This window comes from Pteropus alecto, unplaced genomic scaffold (genome assembly GCF_000325575.1).
Source record: "Pteropus alecto unplaced genomic scaffold, ASM32557v1 scaffold42, whole genome shotgun sequence".
In the NCBI taxonomy this organism is placed as follows: Eukaryota; Metazoa; Chordata; class Mammalia; order Chiroptera; family Pteropodidae; genus Pteropus; species Pteropus alecto.
The window spans coordinates 591193-610847 of NW_006434825.1; the positions used below are offsets into that span (position 1 = coordinate 591193).

The 19655-nt window shown below is 47.8% G+C and overlaps 1 protein-coding gene across 3 annotated transcripts in view; it reads right to left on the bottom strand.

Moving 5' to 3' along the window:
- Nucleotides 1–19655, bottom strand: part of CMIP (c-Maf inducing protein) — a 233515-nt gene that overhangs the window by 44653 nt on the left and 169207 nt on the right. For all 3 annotated transcript variants that reach the window (XM_006909847.3, XM_025045328.1, XM_025045327.1), the window contains exons 4-5: nucleotides 6718–6879; nucleotides 1905–1946 (exon numbers count right to left, since the gene is read on the bottom strand). In XM_006909847.3, the coding sequence (XP_006909909.2) occupies nucleotides 1905–1946; nucleotides 6718–6879 (204 nt within the window). The remainder of the gene's footprint in view (nucleotides 1–1904; nucleotides 1947–6717; nucleotides 6880–19655) is intronic.

Genomic DNA, 19655 nt, shown 5'->3' on the forward strand with positions numbered 1-19655 from the left:
AAGGGGTCTTCCCAGCCAAATTAGCTGGATAAACGCAGCCTGGATTTCTCGGACCAAAATTCCTTTCCCAGGCTCATCCTAAGTCCAAAACCCTTGTCCTACCCCTTCCAGGGTCAAGGTGCACAGTGGATCCACAGGTGTTGCCAGCAGGGAGAGAAAGATGTCAATCCCTTCCCTGGTCAATCCCACCCACGTTCCAGCCTGCTTCCCCACCAGCCAGAGTCCTACCCCTTTGCCTTTGCATGTGCTAGGCTCCCTGTCTGGGCTGCCTTTCCCAGGAGCACGCTTATCCATCCTTTAAGACTCAGTTTGCTCACCTCCTCCTGGAAGCCCTCTGTCATCTTCCTCCCAGCACCTCCCCAAGAGAGGAGGTTAGGTGTCTATCCTCTGCGCTCCTCTATCACCCTGAACAATTCTCGACCCCGACCATGTAATTTCCTGATTATCTGTTGACCTGTCAGGCTCTCCCAGCTCCCAGTAAAGCCCTCACGGTGGCTTTATGTCTGTGAACAGAGACCAGTGTCTGGCACATACTTGTACTCACATGATAACAAACATTGGTGAAATCGATTTATTAATAGTATACCAGAGAAAGGTAGTGGTAGGTGATTGGGGGGTGCCAGGTTGGTGGTCCCCCTGTTCTGGCCAGAGATGACAATGGGTGGTCAGGCTGGAGCATGGGAAAAACCTCTATTTTTAGTGAAAACTCGCTGAGTACCTACATGTGCCAGACACTATAGTTGAGGCTCCAAAGAAGCTGCTGCCTTTACTCTCTGCAATAAAAGGCCGAGTGCCCAAAGGAGCCAGCTGGGGCAAGGAGGGTTTCTCTAGACTGGCTTTGCCAGGGCCAAGTGGGTGGGCCGCTAAAGCCCTAATTCAGCTCAGAGGGACATGCTGTCTGGGATGTTGCTCTTGTTGCAAAGGCTACAGCTGTGGGACCTCCTGGGCAGGTGTTCCTGGTCCTTTCCCAGGTACACAAGCCTCTGCCTCTTACTTCCATTTCAAGTTCTGCCTCCCTGCTTCCCATTTCCTTATGCTTTATGTTCCAGCGATGCTAAAGCTTCCAGAATAGACCACACTGTTTTAAATCTCTGTGCATGTTGTCTCCTCTCTCTGGAATGCCTTTACTCTGTTTTGCCACTTGGCAAACTCCTATTGATCCTTCAAAACCTAGCTCAGACATCACTGCCTCCAGGAAGCTCTCGGGCTTCTTTCCCAGGTGAGTTTATCACTCCATTCTCTACGTGATCTCATCTGTCTTCGTGCAGTAGATGATGGACTCCTTGGGAGCAGCTCGGTCTTAGTTATCTGTGAGTTCGAATACCCAGCACAGTGCGTGGCATCCGGTAGGTGCAACTTCATTACTTTTTCTCTCCAGCGAAAGTAACATTTCATAGCTTAAAATCACCCAGGAAGATATTTTACCCCAAAGAGATTCACATCATAGCTAAGTTTCAGAAAATATTACCTCACGTTACGTATCAGAGGGAATTAAGTCCAGATTCTATTTGTAGATTAATTAGGAGATAGAGCCTAGGGCAAGAAAGAGAACGTTTACCTTTCCACTAATAGGGTTATGCCTCTGAATAAATCATATGGTCTCTGCCATCTCCTCCCTTCAACTCCCTCAGCCACTCAGGACGGAGGAGGCGATTAAGACACATTTGCTACAAACCTCAAAGACAGATTATTACATTCCTCCCCTGCCCCCTACCCCAGATCAACTGGGGCTCTGAAATATGCAAAAGCACGAGGGAGATATGTCTGGCTTGATAGAAAAGACAAAACTGAGCAAGGTTGCTAAGCTAGTGGATTACACTGGTGCCTCCAGAATTAACTCAAACTGGGGAAGAACTGTGGGCACTGGGAGGCAGGCAGAGGGAGAGAGATCATGAGAGACTCACCACAATGATGTTTTCATGCTCCTGGGTCGTCAAGTTTGTGTTCTAAACGATTGAACACAGAAAGCAGGAAGAAAACAAAACAAAACAAAAAATACATTAATAAAATGGAAACAAACATTTGTATCTCAAAGGTCCACAGTTTCATAATGCTTTCAGCCTCTGAGACAAAGCGCTGTTGTCATTTTTTATTAAACAATCAGAAGACCCTCAAAGGCACGGTCAAGGTAGGGGAAAAGTACAGCTTTGGGGCAGGGGGAGTTGTGTTCCGAGTCCCTGTTTTGCCGTTCGTGCGTTATGTGACCTTGGACAGATCACTTCTTGGTGAGACTCGGTTTCTTATTCTGTAAATGGGATCCTCTTTAGGCTGCCATGAAGATATGTGGATAGGGCTAACCTGTGGTTGGCCCTGTTGTAGCGATGCCACTTGGAAGCCAGAAGGGAGGTTCACAATAAACATGTAACGAACAGACTTTTAAGTCTTGACTCTGTGCCAGGCAGCCTTTTAGGAGTGGCATGTGTATTATCTCAGCAGTTCTCAAACTAGGTTCCCAGGGAACACTGATGTTCTCTGAGTTGGCCCAAGATTTTTAGCTAAATTCAAATTTTAACAGTCAACTTTCAAAAATAATATTAAGTTGAATGGATTAAACTTGTTTAGTTCTTAGGTCCCCCCCCAACACACCCCAATTTGGAATTTTCTTATACAATTGGTATCTGTACTATCAACCTGTGAGTGTGCAAATGAGGAAAGGGATGAATACGTGATAAATAAGATCATGGGAAAACTCAGAAACAGCCACTATTGCCTTTTTCACTAGTTTCGTGGTGTGTTCTGCTCTGTTTGTCTTGGTGGACATGGGCTCTCTTTGGTATCAACTCATATTTCCCGACAGAGCCACGTTTGCTGCTCGTTAGGCACCTCCTCACTGGCAGTGAATTGGCAAGATCAATTGTTCCTGCGTTCTAGAAAGAGCCCCACGGCAAATACCACCTGGACAGGTTTAAGGAGCAGCAGGGTATCTAATGTGTTTACACCAGCTAAAGTGAAAGAAAAGCTAGTGAGCTGTGAATCTGCTTTTGTCTGGCTGCCCAAGGGATGATGGTGGACACAGAACCAGGGTCAGTGTCTGCACTCCACGAGTCTCCGGGTTCCCATGGAGACAGCCTGACCTGCGATGCTAGAATCCAGGAACATTCGGGAGGATGTATTTTTGGATTACAATGCCTGTTTCTTTTTTGTGGATGTTGGAGTCTGAGCAGCCCATTTATGGCAGATTATTAAACATCCATCATTTTTCAGCTCAGGGTAGATGAAAGCCTGGCTTTGGTCTTTCGACATGACTGCTGAGGTTCACGATGCCTCAGGCATGGTGTCAGAGCTTTGTAATACTCATCTCACCCATTTCTCTTTCTCATGATGGTTCTCCTACTATTTCCTACTATCCCATCGACAAATGAGTTACCTGAGACTCAAAGAGGTGCAGTAGCTCACCTGGAAACACAGCTAATAGTTGGTGGAGTGGGGATTTGACCCATCTGTCCTGATTCCAAAGCCTCTGAGCTATAGCGCTCGACCCACACAAGTGGCAGTTGCATCTTCAGGCTGCAATGGGACCAGCCCAACCTGCACCACACCTGTGTACCTTTCCAGGAAGAGCCTTCAGCAAGCACAGATACTGGTTCCTTTGTCCCAGTCACTCGTAGCAGCCCATGCCACTCTGCAGGGAAATGTCTCTCCACCAAGGCCATTTTCAACCCCAGGTGGAGAACACTCACTAAGAGCCACTGCATTAGAGGGGGCACGTGAACCCCAAGCTGAGTGGCCATTCCACACGATCAACTCAACAAAGGCCCAGGAGGTCAGGGACACTGGCTTTGCTTGGCTGGTGGACAGATGGTTCTTCCTCAGAACTGTTTTGCCACCTAAGGGCCCCTTCTTCCTCTTCCCTCCCTCAGGATCCTGCCCACCTTCTGGTCGCCTAGGTGACCCCTGGAATCTCTTAGCAGGAGGCCTCAAAAACAACTTGAGGAAAGAGAACAAAGAACTTAGCCTCATATATTCTAAACAAAAAAGGGCCAGGAGGAGGAAGGATTTGTTTGTGTTTCTAGCCAATCCCCTCTGGACATGTAGCTGAAGGTGCTTAAGGTCAAGATAATAAATATCTCCCAGGATGATAAAACTGACCATTTATCAAAGGCTCCCTATGTGTGAAGCACAGTGCCAGGCACTGCTTATGTATTAGAGTATTGATCCTCAATTTTGTGAAATGGGTGCTAATCTTAGCCCCCACTCATGGATGGAGACTGGGCACTGATAGGTTCAGGAGCCTGTCCAAGGCCAGTTAGCTCCTGAGGGTGGAACTAGGTCTTTCTGACTACACATTCCTGATCTTAACCACTGTCCTACACAAGTGGGTCTCCCCCTCACTAAAAAGTCTCTACCAATTCAGATTCAAGTTACTGCTATGCTTAAGATCATGAGCTTCGCAAGGAGGCAGACCTGGGTGTAAGTCCTCTCCTGGCCTACCTACCACTTCTCCAAGTGACCCGGGGCAGACAACTTAACCTCTCAGACCTCTGCTGATTCTTCCATACATTTAATACTTAGCTTGCAGGGCTCTGGAAGAAATGTGAAAGATTGGCTCTAATGCCTGCCAAAGTGATCGGTCACAGAGAGCGTGCTCAAAAAAGTGTTATGTCATTCAGAGACGGTAAGCCTTACTGGAGGTAGTACTGCCTGGGCTGCAGTCCCAGCTCTGTCCCTTGCCAGTAGCAGCACTTATCAGTAAAACAGGGTGAATAATACTAACCCCTGCCCAACACACAGGAGATGCATATCAAATGCAACTTCTGTTTTTTTTTTTCTTTAAATGCCTTTGTCTCTCCGATCTAGCACTTAAAAGATCAGCTGACTTTGAGATAGTTGATTTAAAGCTCAAAAAGTAATGCAAAGGCCCAAGGTATGTGGTCACGTGAAACATATCTGAGATGGAAAGGAAATCCCACCAGAGGCTGGCAACTGCCACTTCCACCACGGTCCTGATGAAGGGCCTGACTTAATGATGGTAGGCAATGTGGTTGTGCAGTAAGCACTAGGCAGCCCTGAGGTGGAATTTCCAGCCCCACTGCTTACTTGGCAAGTTGGCATCTCTGGGCCTCAGTTTCCTTATCTGTGAAATGGAGACAGCAAGGCCCATCTCTCGGGGTGAATAGGAGTATTAAATGAGATGCTGTGTGCATGGCACCTGGCGTCGGCCTGGCACATAGCAGGTGCTTACTGAACGTAAGCTGCCTTCTCCAGATGAGAAGCCAGCCCCTGGCCTACCTACCAGACACCTTCTGCTGCTTGAGGTAGGAAGCCTGGACTTGAGGTTGGGCATAGAGCTCTCGGCCTTAAATCTCTGACCTTGACTGTCATTCTTTTCAGAGCTTGAGTCTTTACCACTCTGTGGAACATAGCTGCCCTCCCACTGGAGGACACGTCTTCTGTTCTTCTGCTTGTGACCGTCGCTGCAGCCCACTTTCTACCTCTTGCACCTACTTCCTCCCAGGGCGAGGGACCCTCTCTAGTCAGCAGACCCAGAGGGCTTGGGACAGTTTCCTGAACAAACAGGCAGTGACCAGTCTGGGCCTGCAGGGAGAGGGCCAGGTCTAGGCAGCAGGGAGCTTGTTCGGGAGTCACCAGGGGTGTGTACGAGCTACCCAGGGAACCAGGGTGTCAGAAGAGCAGGGACCACCCCCCAGGGAAGAGGGACTGAAAAGAGGGGACAGAAGCAGTTTAAATCAGGAGTCATTAACTCCAGTGTCTCCAGGGGGCCAGGCAGACAAATAAACAAGAGGCATGTTAATATTTGTAAAGTACTTAGAATAAAAAAAAAGAGTAAACAGAAGTGTGTTTCCTAGCATCCTCGCCTTCTAAGGACCAGCATGACTGACTCACTGATTATGTCTCACTTGTCTGTCTCCTCTGCCAGAATGTAAGCTCCAGGAGGGCAGGGACTTGTTCCCATTCAAACACCCAGAATGGCACCTGGCACACAGCACACTCAAAGTATGTGGCCACCTGGCAAAGCAGACGGCTCAAGTGGGTTGTACTAAGCAGCGCCAGCTGCAAACTGCTGCTGGATTTTGACTGTTTTTAAAGAGAATTTGGAAATTCCCACTTTGTTGTGGAATCTCCCAATTTAAAATATCCTGTGCAAGTTAAAGTACTGCTGTAGTAATACTTTACTATAGTAAGGTTTTGTAGTGGGCAATTAAGGTATTGGGTGGGCAATTAAGGCAGAGAGCCCTATTGCCTGGGCCGTCGGAGCCGAGGCGGGTCAGTGCTGGGGGAAGACGGAGACTGGCTGGGACCACCAGCACCAGCACCATGGGGGCCAGAAGGAAGGGGAGCCTGGGGGCTTCCCCCATGTGTTCCCACTTGGCAACGTACTAGAGAATTAAGAAATCAGCTTCCATCATCACCTCCACCAGCCCAGCCTCAGGCCCAAGACAGGCACTTCACCCTCCACCCCCACCATTTCCAATCCTCAGTTCAGTCATGGGACATGGCAGGGCGGCAACGACTCCCCCTTCATCCCTGCCACAAGCCCTGGACGGCTCAGCTGGAAGCACCGCGGCAAACCTTCTCAACACCCACGAAGTGCTGGGGGGAAATGCCCACCTCCTTGGGCAGTGGGCGATTACACAAATGTGAAATCAATTCTGGTACAGGGCTGGTGCTCAGGGAAGGGAACAGGAAACAATTTACAAGGCGGGGTGGGGGGGGAGGAGGAGTGAAGTGCAAAATCGAGCGAGGAAAGCGTCTTACCTCTGAGAGCAGTTTCGAGACGATTTCCAGTGGGGCTTGGTTGATGGAGTCATCCTGCAGTGGGGACGTCAGCGCCATGTCCACCAGAGTTCGGATCTCCTTCAACACAACTTCCCAACGGCTTGGGTTACTCAGAACTTTCTTATATTTGTAAATCTTTTTCTGGTTGTGAGAGAGTAAAAGACACAAATGTTTTATTGTTATGTTGAAGACTGAAGATAGAAGAATCAGACACACTGGGATGTAAAAGGCCCCAAGAAACTGTCAGTGTGGATCACTCTCTCCCGGTAAGAAACTGACACCTGAAAAAGGAAGAGTCTTGCCCAAAGCCAGGGGTGCATATGCAGATGTCCAGGCTTCCTGAACACAGAAGAGTAATTTCCAGTGACTTAAAAAAGAATGAAGGATTTCTCTTTCAGATAATATCTTCTGCCAAACTTATTCCCCCCAGTATTCAAATGCAATAGAAGTCGAAGCATTCGTGGGTCCATAAAGGGACTTGCTTTGAGTTGGAAGCACTGTTTCTGCTCATCCCAACCCCTAAGAATAAGACAGCTAAGAAATAAGACAGACAGGCTGGAGGCCAGGAATTCAACTCCAGCCAGACAGGGACTGAGCCCAGAATGGCCCCCAGGAAGACATAAGGCCATCTTCAGCTTCCGCCTGGTGAAGAAGATGCGTTCTCACCTTCCTTCACTTAGGCGCCAGGCGCCACTTCCAAAGCTGCAGAGCAACTGGGGCTAGGGCTGCTGCCTCCCTCGATTTGAGGCAGAGTTAGTTCCGCCTCTCTGACATCATGGAAACAAGAGCCCTTGGAAGGCTGAGGTCCCAGCCAAACGCTCCCTTCCTGCTCTGTAGCTGCCCCCGCCCCCACCCCACCCCCGACTGCTGCCCCAGCTTGCAGGGGAGCCTCTCTTTCTAGCTGGATGAACGCCTTCATTAAGTGCACTGCTCCATGGGGAAAACCTAATTTTAGTGTCACCATGCCGGCAGCCAGCTGAGGTGACATGTCACAATCTCTAAGCCAAAGTCTGAATGAAAGAAAGAGGAAGGAGGAGGTCAGGGTCCCCCACAGGCCTCTGAGGCCACCAGAGTCTCCCTGACCACGTCTGAGGTAAGAATTACAAAGTGGTGTTAGAACCCAACGCCTTAAAATAAATATTTGGGGGACAGAGTCTACATCAAATTAACTAATTATGCTGAGCAAGGCACTGTGGCGGAGCGGGAGGCAGAGTCCGGAGTCAGACAGACCTGGCTCTTCCTATAAAGTATTTCACTCACAGAGCCTCAGTTTTCTCTTTTGTAAATTAGGCATGAAAATACCTTGCAGCCTCTTCCAATATGTAACTTTTATAAATTGGGGACCCATATGGTCTACTCTGTACGGAATTATATTCAAAAGCATAGTTCAAATAGAATAGCTACCAGTAACAAAAAGGGGAACTCATGTGCTTAACTAGTCTCTTGAAAAACTTTAAAAGGATGAAATGTGCAATCCACAGCAATACAAAGAATACCTCATTTTCTTTCTCCCATTTCTTTTCACACTCCATGATTTTCTGGAGCCTCTTACTGGCTAATCAGACCATATCACCGCCACCATTACCCACATAGTTAACTCACACCAGTTTATTTCCCTTTCATCATCCCAGATCTTTCTTATATAAATCAACTTAATTTGTCCCTCCCTGAACACACATATATTCATTCTCCCTCTTGCTCTCCCCTGACCTACCCCTTTGTCTCTTTGCTTGTCTGTCTGTCTTACTGTTCTCTGCCCATTCACCCATTCCCCATCAAGAACTAGAAGGGACAAGCCCTCTCAGAAGGCCAGCAGGAAACAGGACACAAACTGTTGAAGTGAAGACAGCACAGTTTTCATCAGGCAGGGAAAAGGAAAAGACCAGAAACATTTCCTGTCATCATTTTGGATCTGATAAGAATGGAAAGAAATGTATGGCAAGTTTGGGGGGCGGGGGGGCAGGGAAGGATGTGGTTAGTGAATAGTAAATGTGCTGTTGATGGGGAAGATGGTGACAATGAGTATTTGCTGAACCCCATGACGTTAATGACAAGATCCACCCAGTTCTCTGAGGCTTCCTTGGGACCGTCATCAGCCTCAGTCGTAGTTACCATCAGCAGAGCCTCCCTGCCCAGCACTGAGCCAGCAGGCTGCCTTCCCGGAACTGCCAGGTCTACGCAAACGCCAAGTGCTCGACATCTAACTCAGCGGAGAAACTTCCCGAGGCAAGAACCCAATCCATCCCTGGAGACGAATGCGCCTCTGAGTCCCGGACACTGTGGTTTTGCTCTGTACCCAGAGAACTGCTTAATTTTTAAATGACTATGAAATGATCACAGAAACTTGCCATATATTAAGCCTCAGAGAAAACCGTGATGATGCACACCCATGCCTTCGCACAGAAGGTTCCCGATTTGAACAGTCTGAACTTCAAGTGCCTTCTCTTCTGATTAGCTGCAAGTTATTTACCTTTGAAAGAACAATTACTCCATTTTTTGTGTGAAAATGATGCATCCTCATTGTAAGAAATAAACCATGCTAAAAAGCACAAAGCAAAGGATAAATGAAAAAAGACCTCAAAAATCCCACGACCTAGAAATAGCCATCATTAATTATTGGTGAACACTGTTCCAGTCAACCATCATTTAAACTTCGCTGAATACAGCCGGGCCCTGGGGTCGGAAGCCACAGGTATAGTCCATCACTCACTACACTGGGATATCACTGAGACTCCGGGGCAGCAAGGCTCTGGCCGAGGGCCCACTGCACATCCCCAGCCCCATGCGGCTTTCATTCAGCTCCTTCATGGGTGTGCCCAGCCTAGGTGCTTACCGACACAGCCCCCTCCCTAGAGAGGGGAGAGCAGCAGCTATCCCTCAAGCACCTGAGCCCTTGCTTGAGATGTGTCTCTAGGACAACAGTCACACAGGCTGCATTCAACACCAGAAGGTTCCAAGGATTGTAACAGGGGCTAACATTTAATGAACACATACATACTCTGCACCAGGCACTGTGCTGGGCACTTGTGGGCATCATCTCATTCCATCCTCACAGTAACCCCAGGAGCCGGGGACCTGCCACAGGCTAAGCATTCCTGGGAGCCGACCCTAAGATGAGGACCTAAGTGCAAATGGTTTATTTGAGAGACGCAAGAGAACAAAACAGTGCAGGGTGGGGACAAGAGACTGGGAAGAGAAGACAAGAAGTTAACAGGGCATCATTAAGCAGCATGACTGGACTACTGGCAACAATACCCACTGTGGGAATGGGTGCTGAATCCCACGGGGGACTCTACGACACAGTGTAAATCATGCCTTAGAGCTGACCCACCGAAGGAGCAAGGAAGCTGTGGCACTGATCCACCAACTTCCTGGATACTCCAGGACTTCTGGCTGTCCTGTGCCCAGGCCAAAGTGCTCCCACAGCCAGAAAAACACATCTTCCCGGCAGTCACACGTGTTCACAGTGAGCGGTCTTCAGAGCTGAGCAATGCTAGGAGGACCAGACACCTGCAGCTTCTGCTCCAGAACTCCAGCATCCTGTTTACGCATAAAACTATCACAGCTGGAGAGGGGATAGGACTTCCAAGGCCAAGCAGCTCGAAAGGGGCATTTCAAGAGTTAAAATTGGCTGGCTGACTCCAGAGGTCCCTCTCTTTCTATGACATGGGTCAGGGCCAGCTCAGATGATGGAGGAGGACAGATTAGCCAAGAGACACTGTAAGGAATGGGTCAAGACTGCCTGGTGGCCTGGGGTGAAGACAAGGACAAGTTCACAAGGCTCTGAAAGCCAGAGTTCAGGTGACCAAGGAGGTGGAGGAGCTTCGGAAGGGGCTGGTGGGAAAAGCAGGTGGATAATGTGGCCATGACATCGTGGTCATGGGATGTGGGCAGGCTGCTGGCTTCCAGAAGGAGCTCTGAGCTCTGGGACAGGGCAGCAACAGGCAGATGGAGGCCTGTCCAGGACCCAGTCACTCTGCCTGGGGTGACAAGTTAGCAGGTTTCATCCCAGGAGCTCCGATGAGCTCATCAGCCACGGTGGGGCTGGGATGGGACGCCTCTGAAACCCTGACTGCCAGGCTCCCAGGAGTCCAGCCCTTGGCTTTGCAGTATGGTCCTCCCACCAAGTCCACTTCACCAGAAGGGCGTGTGACCTCTTGCCATGTCCAGCGTGGATGGTCTGCTGGACTCCTGTGACAGAGGCCTTCACATTTGTCTCCCTGCTTGTTTTGTGCAAAGAAGCCAAGAATGGTCTTACATTTTTTTAAAGGTTGTAAAAAAGATATATATGCAACAGAAATCAAATGTGATCTACGAAACCCCAAATATTTACTGTCTGGCCCTTTATAGAGAAAAAGTTTGCCAACTCCTTGCTGAAAAGATCAAACTCCAGCCCAGTGATAAATGCATAATGCTGCTCAATATCATGAGCCATCAGGGACACACAGGTTCAAACCATAACAAGACACCATTTCACATCCACCGGGCTGACCGTAACCAAAAAGACAGATGATACCAAGTGTTGGTGAGGATGTGGAACCGGGATCCTTGTACTTTGCTGGTAGGAATGTAAATGAGTACAGCATCATGGGAAAACAGTTTGGCAGGTTGCTTAAAATGTTAAACATGAATTTATCATATGACCAGCAATTCTGTTCCTAGAAATCTACTCAATTCTGTTCCTAGAAACCTACTCAAGAGAACTAAAAACAGACTGTACATAAAGACATGTATATGAGTGTCCATAGCAGCATTATTCAAAATAGCCCCAAAGTAGAAACAATCCATGTGTCCATCAACAATGAATGGAACAGTCAGATGTGGTCAGTCTATCCAGGCAATGGAATAGTATTTAGCAGTACAAAGAGTGGAACTACTTGCACATGGTACAATCTGGATGAACCTCACAAATATTATGCTAAGTGAAAGAAGCCAGGTGCAAAAGACATATTCTATGACTCCTTTTATAGTAAATGTATAAAAAGGCAAATTTACAGAGACACAAAGTGAAACAGTCATTGCCTGGGGAGGTGGGTGGCACTGGGGATCAGACTGCAAACAGCCTAGAGGGCATCTCTGAGGATGATAGAAATATTCTAAAACTGGATTGCAGTGATGGTTACACAACTCTACAAATTTACTAAAATCATTGAGTCATACACTTACAATAGATGAATTTTGTTGTATAAAAATTATACCTCGATTAAGGTATTTAAAGAAAATCCCAACCTAGGCAGACAGAGAAGGGCATCATATAAAGCCAGAGGCAGGACTGCTTAGTGGTTAAGCGCACTGGTTTTGTCATTGACAGACTTCAGTTCAACTCTAAGCTTTACTTTATCCATCCATGCCCTCATCCACCTAACCATTCATTTACTTATCCATCCACCCACCCACTCATTCATCCATCCTTTCAGCTACCTACACATCTGGCCACCCATCCATCCATCCACCATCCATCCATACATCACCCATCCACCCACCCAATCATACGACAAAAATTACTAGGAACCATCAACTATGATGTGCTAAGCACTGTGTTAAGTACTAAGGTAAGCAAAGCAGACAGGCCCCGGTGCTCATGAAACTTACAGTCGATTACTTGCACTCTACTTTCCTCATCTGCAACGTGGGATGAGAATAACTACTGCCAAAGGCTTGCCGTGGCTATTCCATAAGATAATATATAAATAAAGCACCCAGCACCAATCCTGGCGAAACAGCAGCTCTCATTCTTATCACCTACCAAGCCCTGGGATTGAGTGGTCCAGAGCAGGCAGGACTTAGGAGGGCTTCTGGCATCCACCAATAAGCCCCACCAGCTCCTGAAAGAGAAAGAGCCAGCAGACAGAGCCTCCTGCCTCCCATGAGGAAGAGCTTAGTCACTCAATTACAGTCCTCACCCTCTGCTTATCAGGGAGGGGAAGTTACCTGGGCAACATCCGCCATCTCTCCGGCAACCGCTCCCACAGCAGAGACAACCACAGACGCTGGGTTCTCTGGCCTGGGAAAGCAGGGCCTGTTGGCTTCTACACAGGAGATGAGCTGTCACTGAGAATGTGCCCTTCACTAAGAGAAGCGTGATTCAGAATGTGCTAGAAGTACACTTCCCAATGATCAAGGCTGCTGCTCTGCCACTTGCTGCAGCCTCCGAGGCAGAGGCTCACACAAGCACGCATGCTCCCCACCACCTGTCATTAAAGGAAAGGCTGCAAGGGGACTCCTGGAGCCGACGAGAAAAATGATTCAGTGGGGAACCGGACTGGCTTTTAGAACTTCTTTCCAGTGGAGGTGCCAAAGCTGTGCTGCCCGGCATGAAATCCACCAGCCCCAAGTGGCTACTTACATTTGACTTAATTTAAATCAAATACAACTAAAAATTTAGTGCCTCAGTCCTGCTAGCCACATTTCAGCTGCTCGATAGCCACATGTGGCTAGTAGCTTCCACACTGGATGGTGCAGATAGCATTTTCATCACTACACAAAGTTCTTTTGGGCTGAGCTGTCCTAAAGTCTTGGAGACCTCTCTGTCACTATGCCCCCGGAGGACCACCAACATTCCACTTGCCTCTCCACATCACTCAGGCAATGCTTACTTGCCAGGGTCAGTATGTGGGTGGCACCCTGCCCACCTGCCCAGCCTCTCTGACTTTCCCTCCAGGTATATAAGCTGCTGTCCCAAATGTCCCTTGCACAGCCAGGGAAAATGACTGGTTGGGTGATTTCTCTGGCTTCCCTTATTCCTAGATGGGGGCCTTTGACATCCTCATTCCTTCAAGACTTGCTGGGGCTGTGATGCTGACATGTGCCAAGTAACTCACCATCCCTGCCAAGCCAGTGTTTCCGGGGACCTCGACACTTGGGCAGCAGAGGGGAAGGCATGTTTGGCTTTCTCCATAGTCCTCCAGAATGGCTTCCTTTAAAACCTTTTAGTATCAAAGGTCATCACTTTGCCTTCGGATACAACCCAGGCCTTTGTCCCATATGTGTCAACCCCCAAACTGCCCTTTTGGCCCTTAGGTCTTGATCATCAATCTCAGACCAGCTCATAACCTCAGCTTGCCGGTGGCCTCTGCACAGAGACCTAATTTAGCCAATACAATTACTCAACTGTTACCTACTGGCCTAAACAATTGACAGATGGACTAATCAATGATTACCCTCCGAGGACTCAGGATTTTCAAGATAAGTGTAGAGACCCCTGCTCTGGGCATTGGCTCTACAGATGGGAAGGGAGTGGAGGAAACACCACGAAATGAGACACAGCCCAGCCCTGGCCATCCCTGGCAGCTGGAAGGCAAGGCACAGTTCAATTCACTCTAGCAAAGCCACTAACTGCAGCAATACTGACTCCCTCTCATCCAGTGCTTACCGTGTTCCAGGAACAACCATAATGGGTTGTGACAAGTGACATAAGGGCGTAACTTTTATCACTTTTGGAGGGCTGTCTATTGGCTGGGCCCTATGCTAAGCACTTTGTATAAAATAAGTTTCTTAATCCTTAAAACCATTCCGTGAGGTGAGTGGTATAATTAGCCCCATTTTACAGATAAGAAAACTGAGGCCGAGAGAGGTTAACTCATGTAGCAAGCAAGAGCCAGAGCTGAAATGGGGATCCAGGTCTAGCTTTGGATCCTGAGCACCCAACCACCACGCCACTCTGAGAGGCGTACTTGAGCATTCTCTGCCTCAATGGATGCTGCAACCCCCTGCTGAAACGAATGAAAAATGCTTTAAATTGGAGAGTTGAGCCTTGCTTTCCTGGCTGCCCAGTGAAAGCACAGTTCCAGACTGGCTACAGCTGGGCATTCAGCTGACATCTGCCTAGAATGCCGGGTCCTGGGGAGATGGGCAATTTGTTTGAAAGAGGGGAAAGAGCCTGAGCACTCAGCCCCCTAAATGCCCACCAGAGGCAGTTTCCCAGCAGTCATTTACTGCTTCCAAGGAAGCAGCAGGAACTTGGGCACAGTGTCCTGCTCATCATCTCTGGGGCACTGGCTAGTTGCCTGGGCAACTGTGCATCTGGGTGGTGAGATGAACTGGCCTTGATGTCAGGCTCTCAGCTGGGTACCACATCCTACCTGGCACTTAAGGCCTGCCACACTCTTGGAAAATCCAGTCACCACATGCATCTGTTTGGCTGCAATTAAAAAAAATTGCATATGACTGTTTTTCTCACTGAGCTTTGAGCTCCTTGTGGCCTCATATTTCTTTACTGTTTTATGTGGTGACTGGAACAACTTAGGGCACATGGACAACTTAGGGCTCTCAGTGTCTGTAAAAGGGAGGAGAACGAAAATCAGAAATGACTAACATGTATGAAGTGCTTCCGCTGTGCCAGGCACTGCACCAAATCATTGACCCTCTCAGTGTTCCTCAAATATTCCTGAGCCCAGGAACCTCTGGGGTGGGGGGCGGGAGGGGTGTTGTGAAAAGGCAGAGTCTGGGGGAGGCCTGGGAGTCTGCACTGTGTATCTGTCCCCATGATACACAGGAGAAGGGGGCACCAAGAGAGTAATACATTGCCTGAAGTCACACAGCTGGTGTTGTGGGTTGTACTATGTCCCCCAAAAGGATATGTCTAAGTCCTAACATCAGGTATCTGGATTGTGACCTTACTTAGAAATAGGTCTTTGCAGATGCCATCGAGTTAAGATGAGGTCATGCTGGATTAGGGTGGGCCCTGAATCCAACCACTGGTATCCTTATAAAAAGGCCATGTGAAGAAAGACACATGTGCAAGAGAGAGAAGGCCGTGGTAAGATGGAGGTAGAGATTGGAGTGATGCATCTACAAGCCAAGGAAGGCCAAGATTTGTTAGCAGCCACCGGAAGCTGAAGCAACAAGAAAAAGAACTTTTCTTAGAGTCTCTGGAGGGAGCATGGCTCTGCTGACACCCTGATGTTGGACTTCTGGCACCAGAACTGCAAAATGATAAATTTCTGTTGTTTTAAGCCACTCAATTTGTGGTACTTTGTTACATATAGCAGCCACAGGAATCTCATACAACTCCTGAGCCACAAAGGGTGGACGGGCCCCAGGAAACCTGGCTCCTAACTGCTCTGCTGTTCTGCTTCAGCCATGCAAGCTGGCCCTACTAACCCTTTTTTCTTGTGATGGTGGCAGCTGAGGCCCCTCTGGGACTGTAGGTGAGCACCCAGGTGCCCCTGCTCTCAGCAGCCTCTCCCAGTTTACCCTCAGTTTGGAATTTGTTGAGTTTTGTCTTCCTGGGGTAGACTTGACACCACCTCCCATCTCTTTCTCGCTCTCTCAGGGGGTAGGAATGCTAGTGTCCACCCTCCATGCCTATGACTGGAGTGAAAAAGCCCCTGGTCCTTCACTGCCTTAGGAAAGGCTGTGTAGGGACACCTGCACACCTGGGCACCAGCACCATCAGTGATGTTGGGAAGAGCTACCTGGTCACCCAGGGAAGCTACAGTGGGACCTCCCAGGAGAATTCAGGCAGATGTCGGTGCAGGGCTGCCTTAGGGTGCTTGGCAAAGAGGGGTCATGAGGTAGACTCTGGCTCAGAACAAATGGAGCTGCCATTCCTTTTATGGTGATCATACATTAGCCAACAGCAATCCCCATCATGCCAACTGACAACCTAGAGTCCTACAGCCAGGTGCTGAGCTAGGCACTCATTCCAGAGCAACTATTTCAGAGTTCTCAATCCTGGCTATGCACCAAAACCACTTGGGGAGATTAACTTGGGGGGCTTAACAACATTACAATAAGAGTCCAACCCAAGGCCAGTGAGTCAGGTGGGTGTTGGTGCCAGGGTAGAGCCTAGGTATCCACATTTTTTTTGGCACTAGTATATTTTAAAGTATACTTAAACACAAATGTGCACAGCAGCATCATTCAAGAGCCAAAAGGTGGAAGCAACTCAAGTATCCACCAATGGATGAACAGATGAGGTCTATTTCATGCAATGAAGTAGCATTTAGCCATGAAAAGGAAGGAAATTCTGACATATGCTACGACGTGAGTGAACCCTAAGGACATCATGCTAAGTGAAAAAAGCCAGTCAAAAAAGACAAATAGTACATGATTCCACTTATATGAGGGGCATAGAGTAGTTAAATTCAATAGAGATAGAAGGTAGGATGGTGGGTGTCGGGAGCTGGGGGAGGGGGAATGGGGAGTTAGTGCTTAATGGGAACAGAGTTTCCGTTTGGGAAGATGAAAAAATTCTGGAGATGATGGTGGTGGTGGTTGAACAACGATGTGAATGTATTTAATGCTACTTAAAATGGTTAATATGGGAAATTTCATGTTATATATATTTCACCACATTAAATGAAGTATATTTAAAATCCCTAGGTGATTTGAGCATGCAGCCAGGGGTCATCACTGCTGGTCCAGTCTAAGGGCGCAGGTGCAACCCCACTGTATAGATGAGGAGATCATAACATAGAAGGGGACGGTAACGTGTTCTGGGTCAAAGCCATTTGTCGGAACCAGGATTCCTAGTCAGGGTCACTTCACTGTCCTGAGTCATGGTCAATGAAGAGATCATGAGCTGTGCACACAGGTATAGCCTCAGACCTGCTCTCAGCATCTGTGAATGCTCTCCTGACTCCACGTGGCTCTGACCCCAGGAAGGCCTTTTCTCCCAGCAGCCCCCTGCTATGGAATACCATGGACAGTGCCTAGTGTGGCCTCCCACCTGATTACAGCCCTCAAAGGAAGCTGGTGTCTCCTAGGCCTATGCTCAGCACACCGACACTACATGCTCACCACCCTTTGCTCACTTGCCTCTCCTACAACTCCTGGAGGCTCAGGCAAGGTATGTGCAGTATAGTAAACCAAGAATGTGGTACATCTGCATTTGAACTTCTGTTCTGCTACTTAAAAGCTGTGCAGCCTCAGGCAAAAGATATTACTTCTCTGAACCCATTTCCCCAACTGTAAATGGGGATAATAGCAGTACCTTCTTCTTGCAGCTATTGACTAGTTTAAATGTGATTATTTCATGCTGAATGCCCTGCACCTTGTAGGCCCTCAATATATGGTGGCTCTTGAATCGTTAGCAGTATACTGATTAAAGATAGTTAACCTTTGAGACAAAGGGTGACTATAGGTGGCCTAAATGTCCATCAATAGAGAAATGCTTAAATAAACTGTGGCCCACGTGCACAGTATAATACTAAAGAGCAATTCAAAAGAACAAAGGAGAGCTAAACGACCTGCCACGGATTCCATCCCCATGGTACACTAAGTGTAGAAGCAAACCACACACACGCACATGTGTATATTATGTTTACATGTACGTACTGCTCATATATGAATCTGACACATAGAGAGGAGGGAGGGCAGGACATGTGTCAGGCTGATGACAGCTGTCTTTCTTAGATGGGGAGGTGGCTTGAAGGAGGATGGGGAGGCAAGGAGGAGCTTCAGCTTGATCTATAATGTTTCAAATTGTTGCAGGAAAACACATCCAGGTATTGTATATTTAATTAGAATGAAATAAAGAAACAAATCCCTAGAGATTTCAGAAATTGGGACCTCATGGAGGTGGTATTTTTCCCTTCCCTTTCTCAAACTGGTCAGAATCCCATATTCTTAGAAAGCTGGAAGGTATCTGAGATCCTATTATTTTTGACTTTCCAGTATTCTATTAGATTGATTACCTGGTTTTTGAAATAATACATGTTCACTGATAAACCAGAATTGTACAGAACAGTATTAGGGAAGAGAGTAAAGGGCACGAGAACTTCGTCATATGGGCTCACGGCCCGCACAATTTGTATGCTGGCGACCACTGTTTCACGGATTCTTTCTGTGCACGTACGTACACACGCACACACATGTATGTTCACACACACATTAGTATAAAAATGCACATATATTTAGCCCATATTATACATGTTGGCTTTTTTCTAATAGTACCCCTGTCCCCGTCTCTACCTTCTCCACCCCCCAAACATATATCAGGGTTTAGCAAACATTTTCTGTAAAGGGCCAGATAGTAAATATTCCAGGCTTTTCTGGCCACACTCTGCTGTTGTAGCCTGAATGGGTGAGGCTGTGTCCCCATAAAACCCCCTTATTTAGAAAAACGGAAGGTGGATCAGATAGTGTGCTGACTCCTGGTATATATCAGTTCGGATCTTTCTCCACGGCAATATGTAATCCAAAAAAAAAAAAAAAAATGTAGAGAGATTTATGCTGGTCCTCTGTTCTTGTTGCTTCGTTCCTCATTTTGTTTTACGAAAAGGGCATTACATTGTACCTAAGTCTCTGCATCTTGCTTTTTCTAACACCTGGTGGAAATCGCTCCATATAAATTAGTGTAGATTTTCCCACGCTGTGTATTTTTGTAAACTGCCTCAAATACCACTGGGCAAAGGGAGCATATACATTTAGAGAATGAAAATGAAGCGAATAGATGTCCTCCTGCCTGCCCTCAGCCCTCTGTGCAAATCTTCTTGATGGTCTTCCTGGCAGTTGCCATTAAGACACTGTGGCCGCCACACCTCAGCGACTGGGCATCGCCCTGGCCAGGGCTCTTCCTCAGGGGGCCACTGCCGGCCCTGAGTTAGCCTCTGCCGTCCAGCATGTACCCCCAGGTCCCTGAGAACACAGCCTACCTGTCTGGCTTCACCTTAATTATAAATGTGACACAGTCACTTCACACCCAAGGCATGGGTAAGATCCCACCTTTAAAACATTCTGTTTCAGAAGATCCTATTGTTTTCCAATGATTTTCCAATGATGTTACTGGTGCTGGGAGCCCCATGCAAAGCCTGAACCTAATATTAAAAACTGCAGTGGGGACCTCTTATTAATCATTAATAGGAATGCCATTTTCTGAGGAAACCCCCAAGTCATAGCAACCCACCAAATAAATTAAAAATGTGACTACTGTATGGAGCCTGCTCTTCCTCCCATCTGGGAGGGGCTGGCCC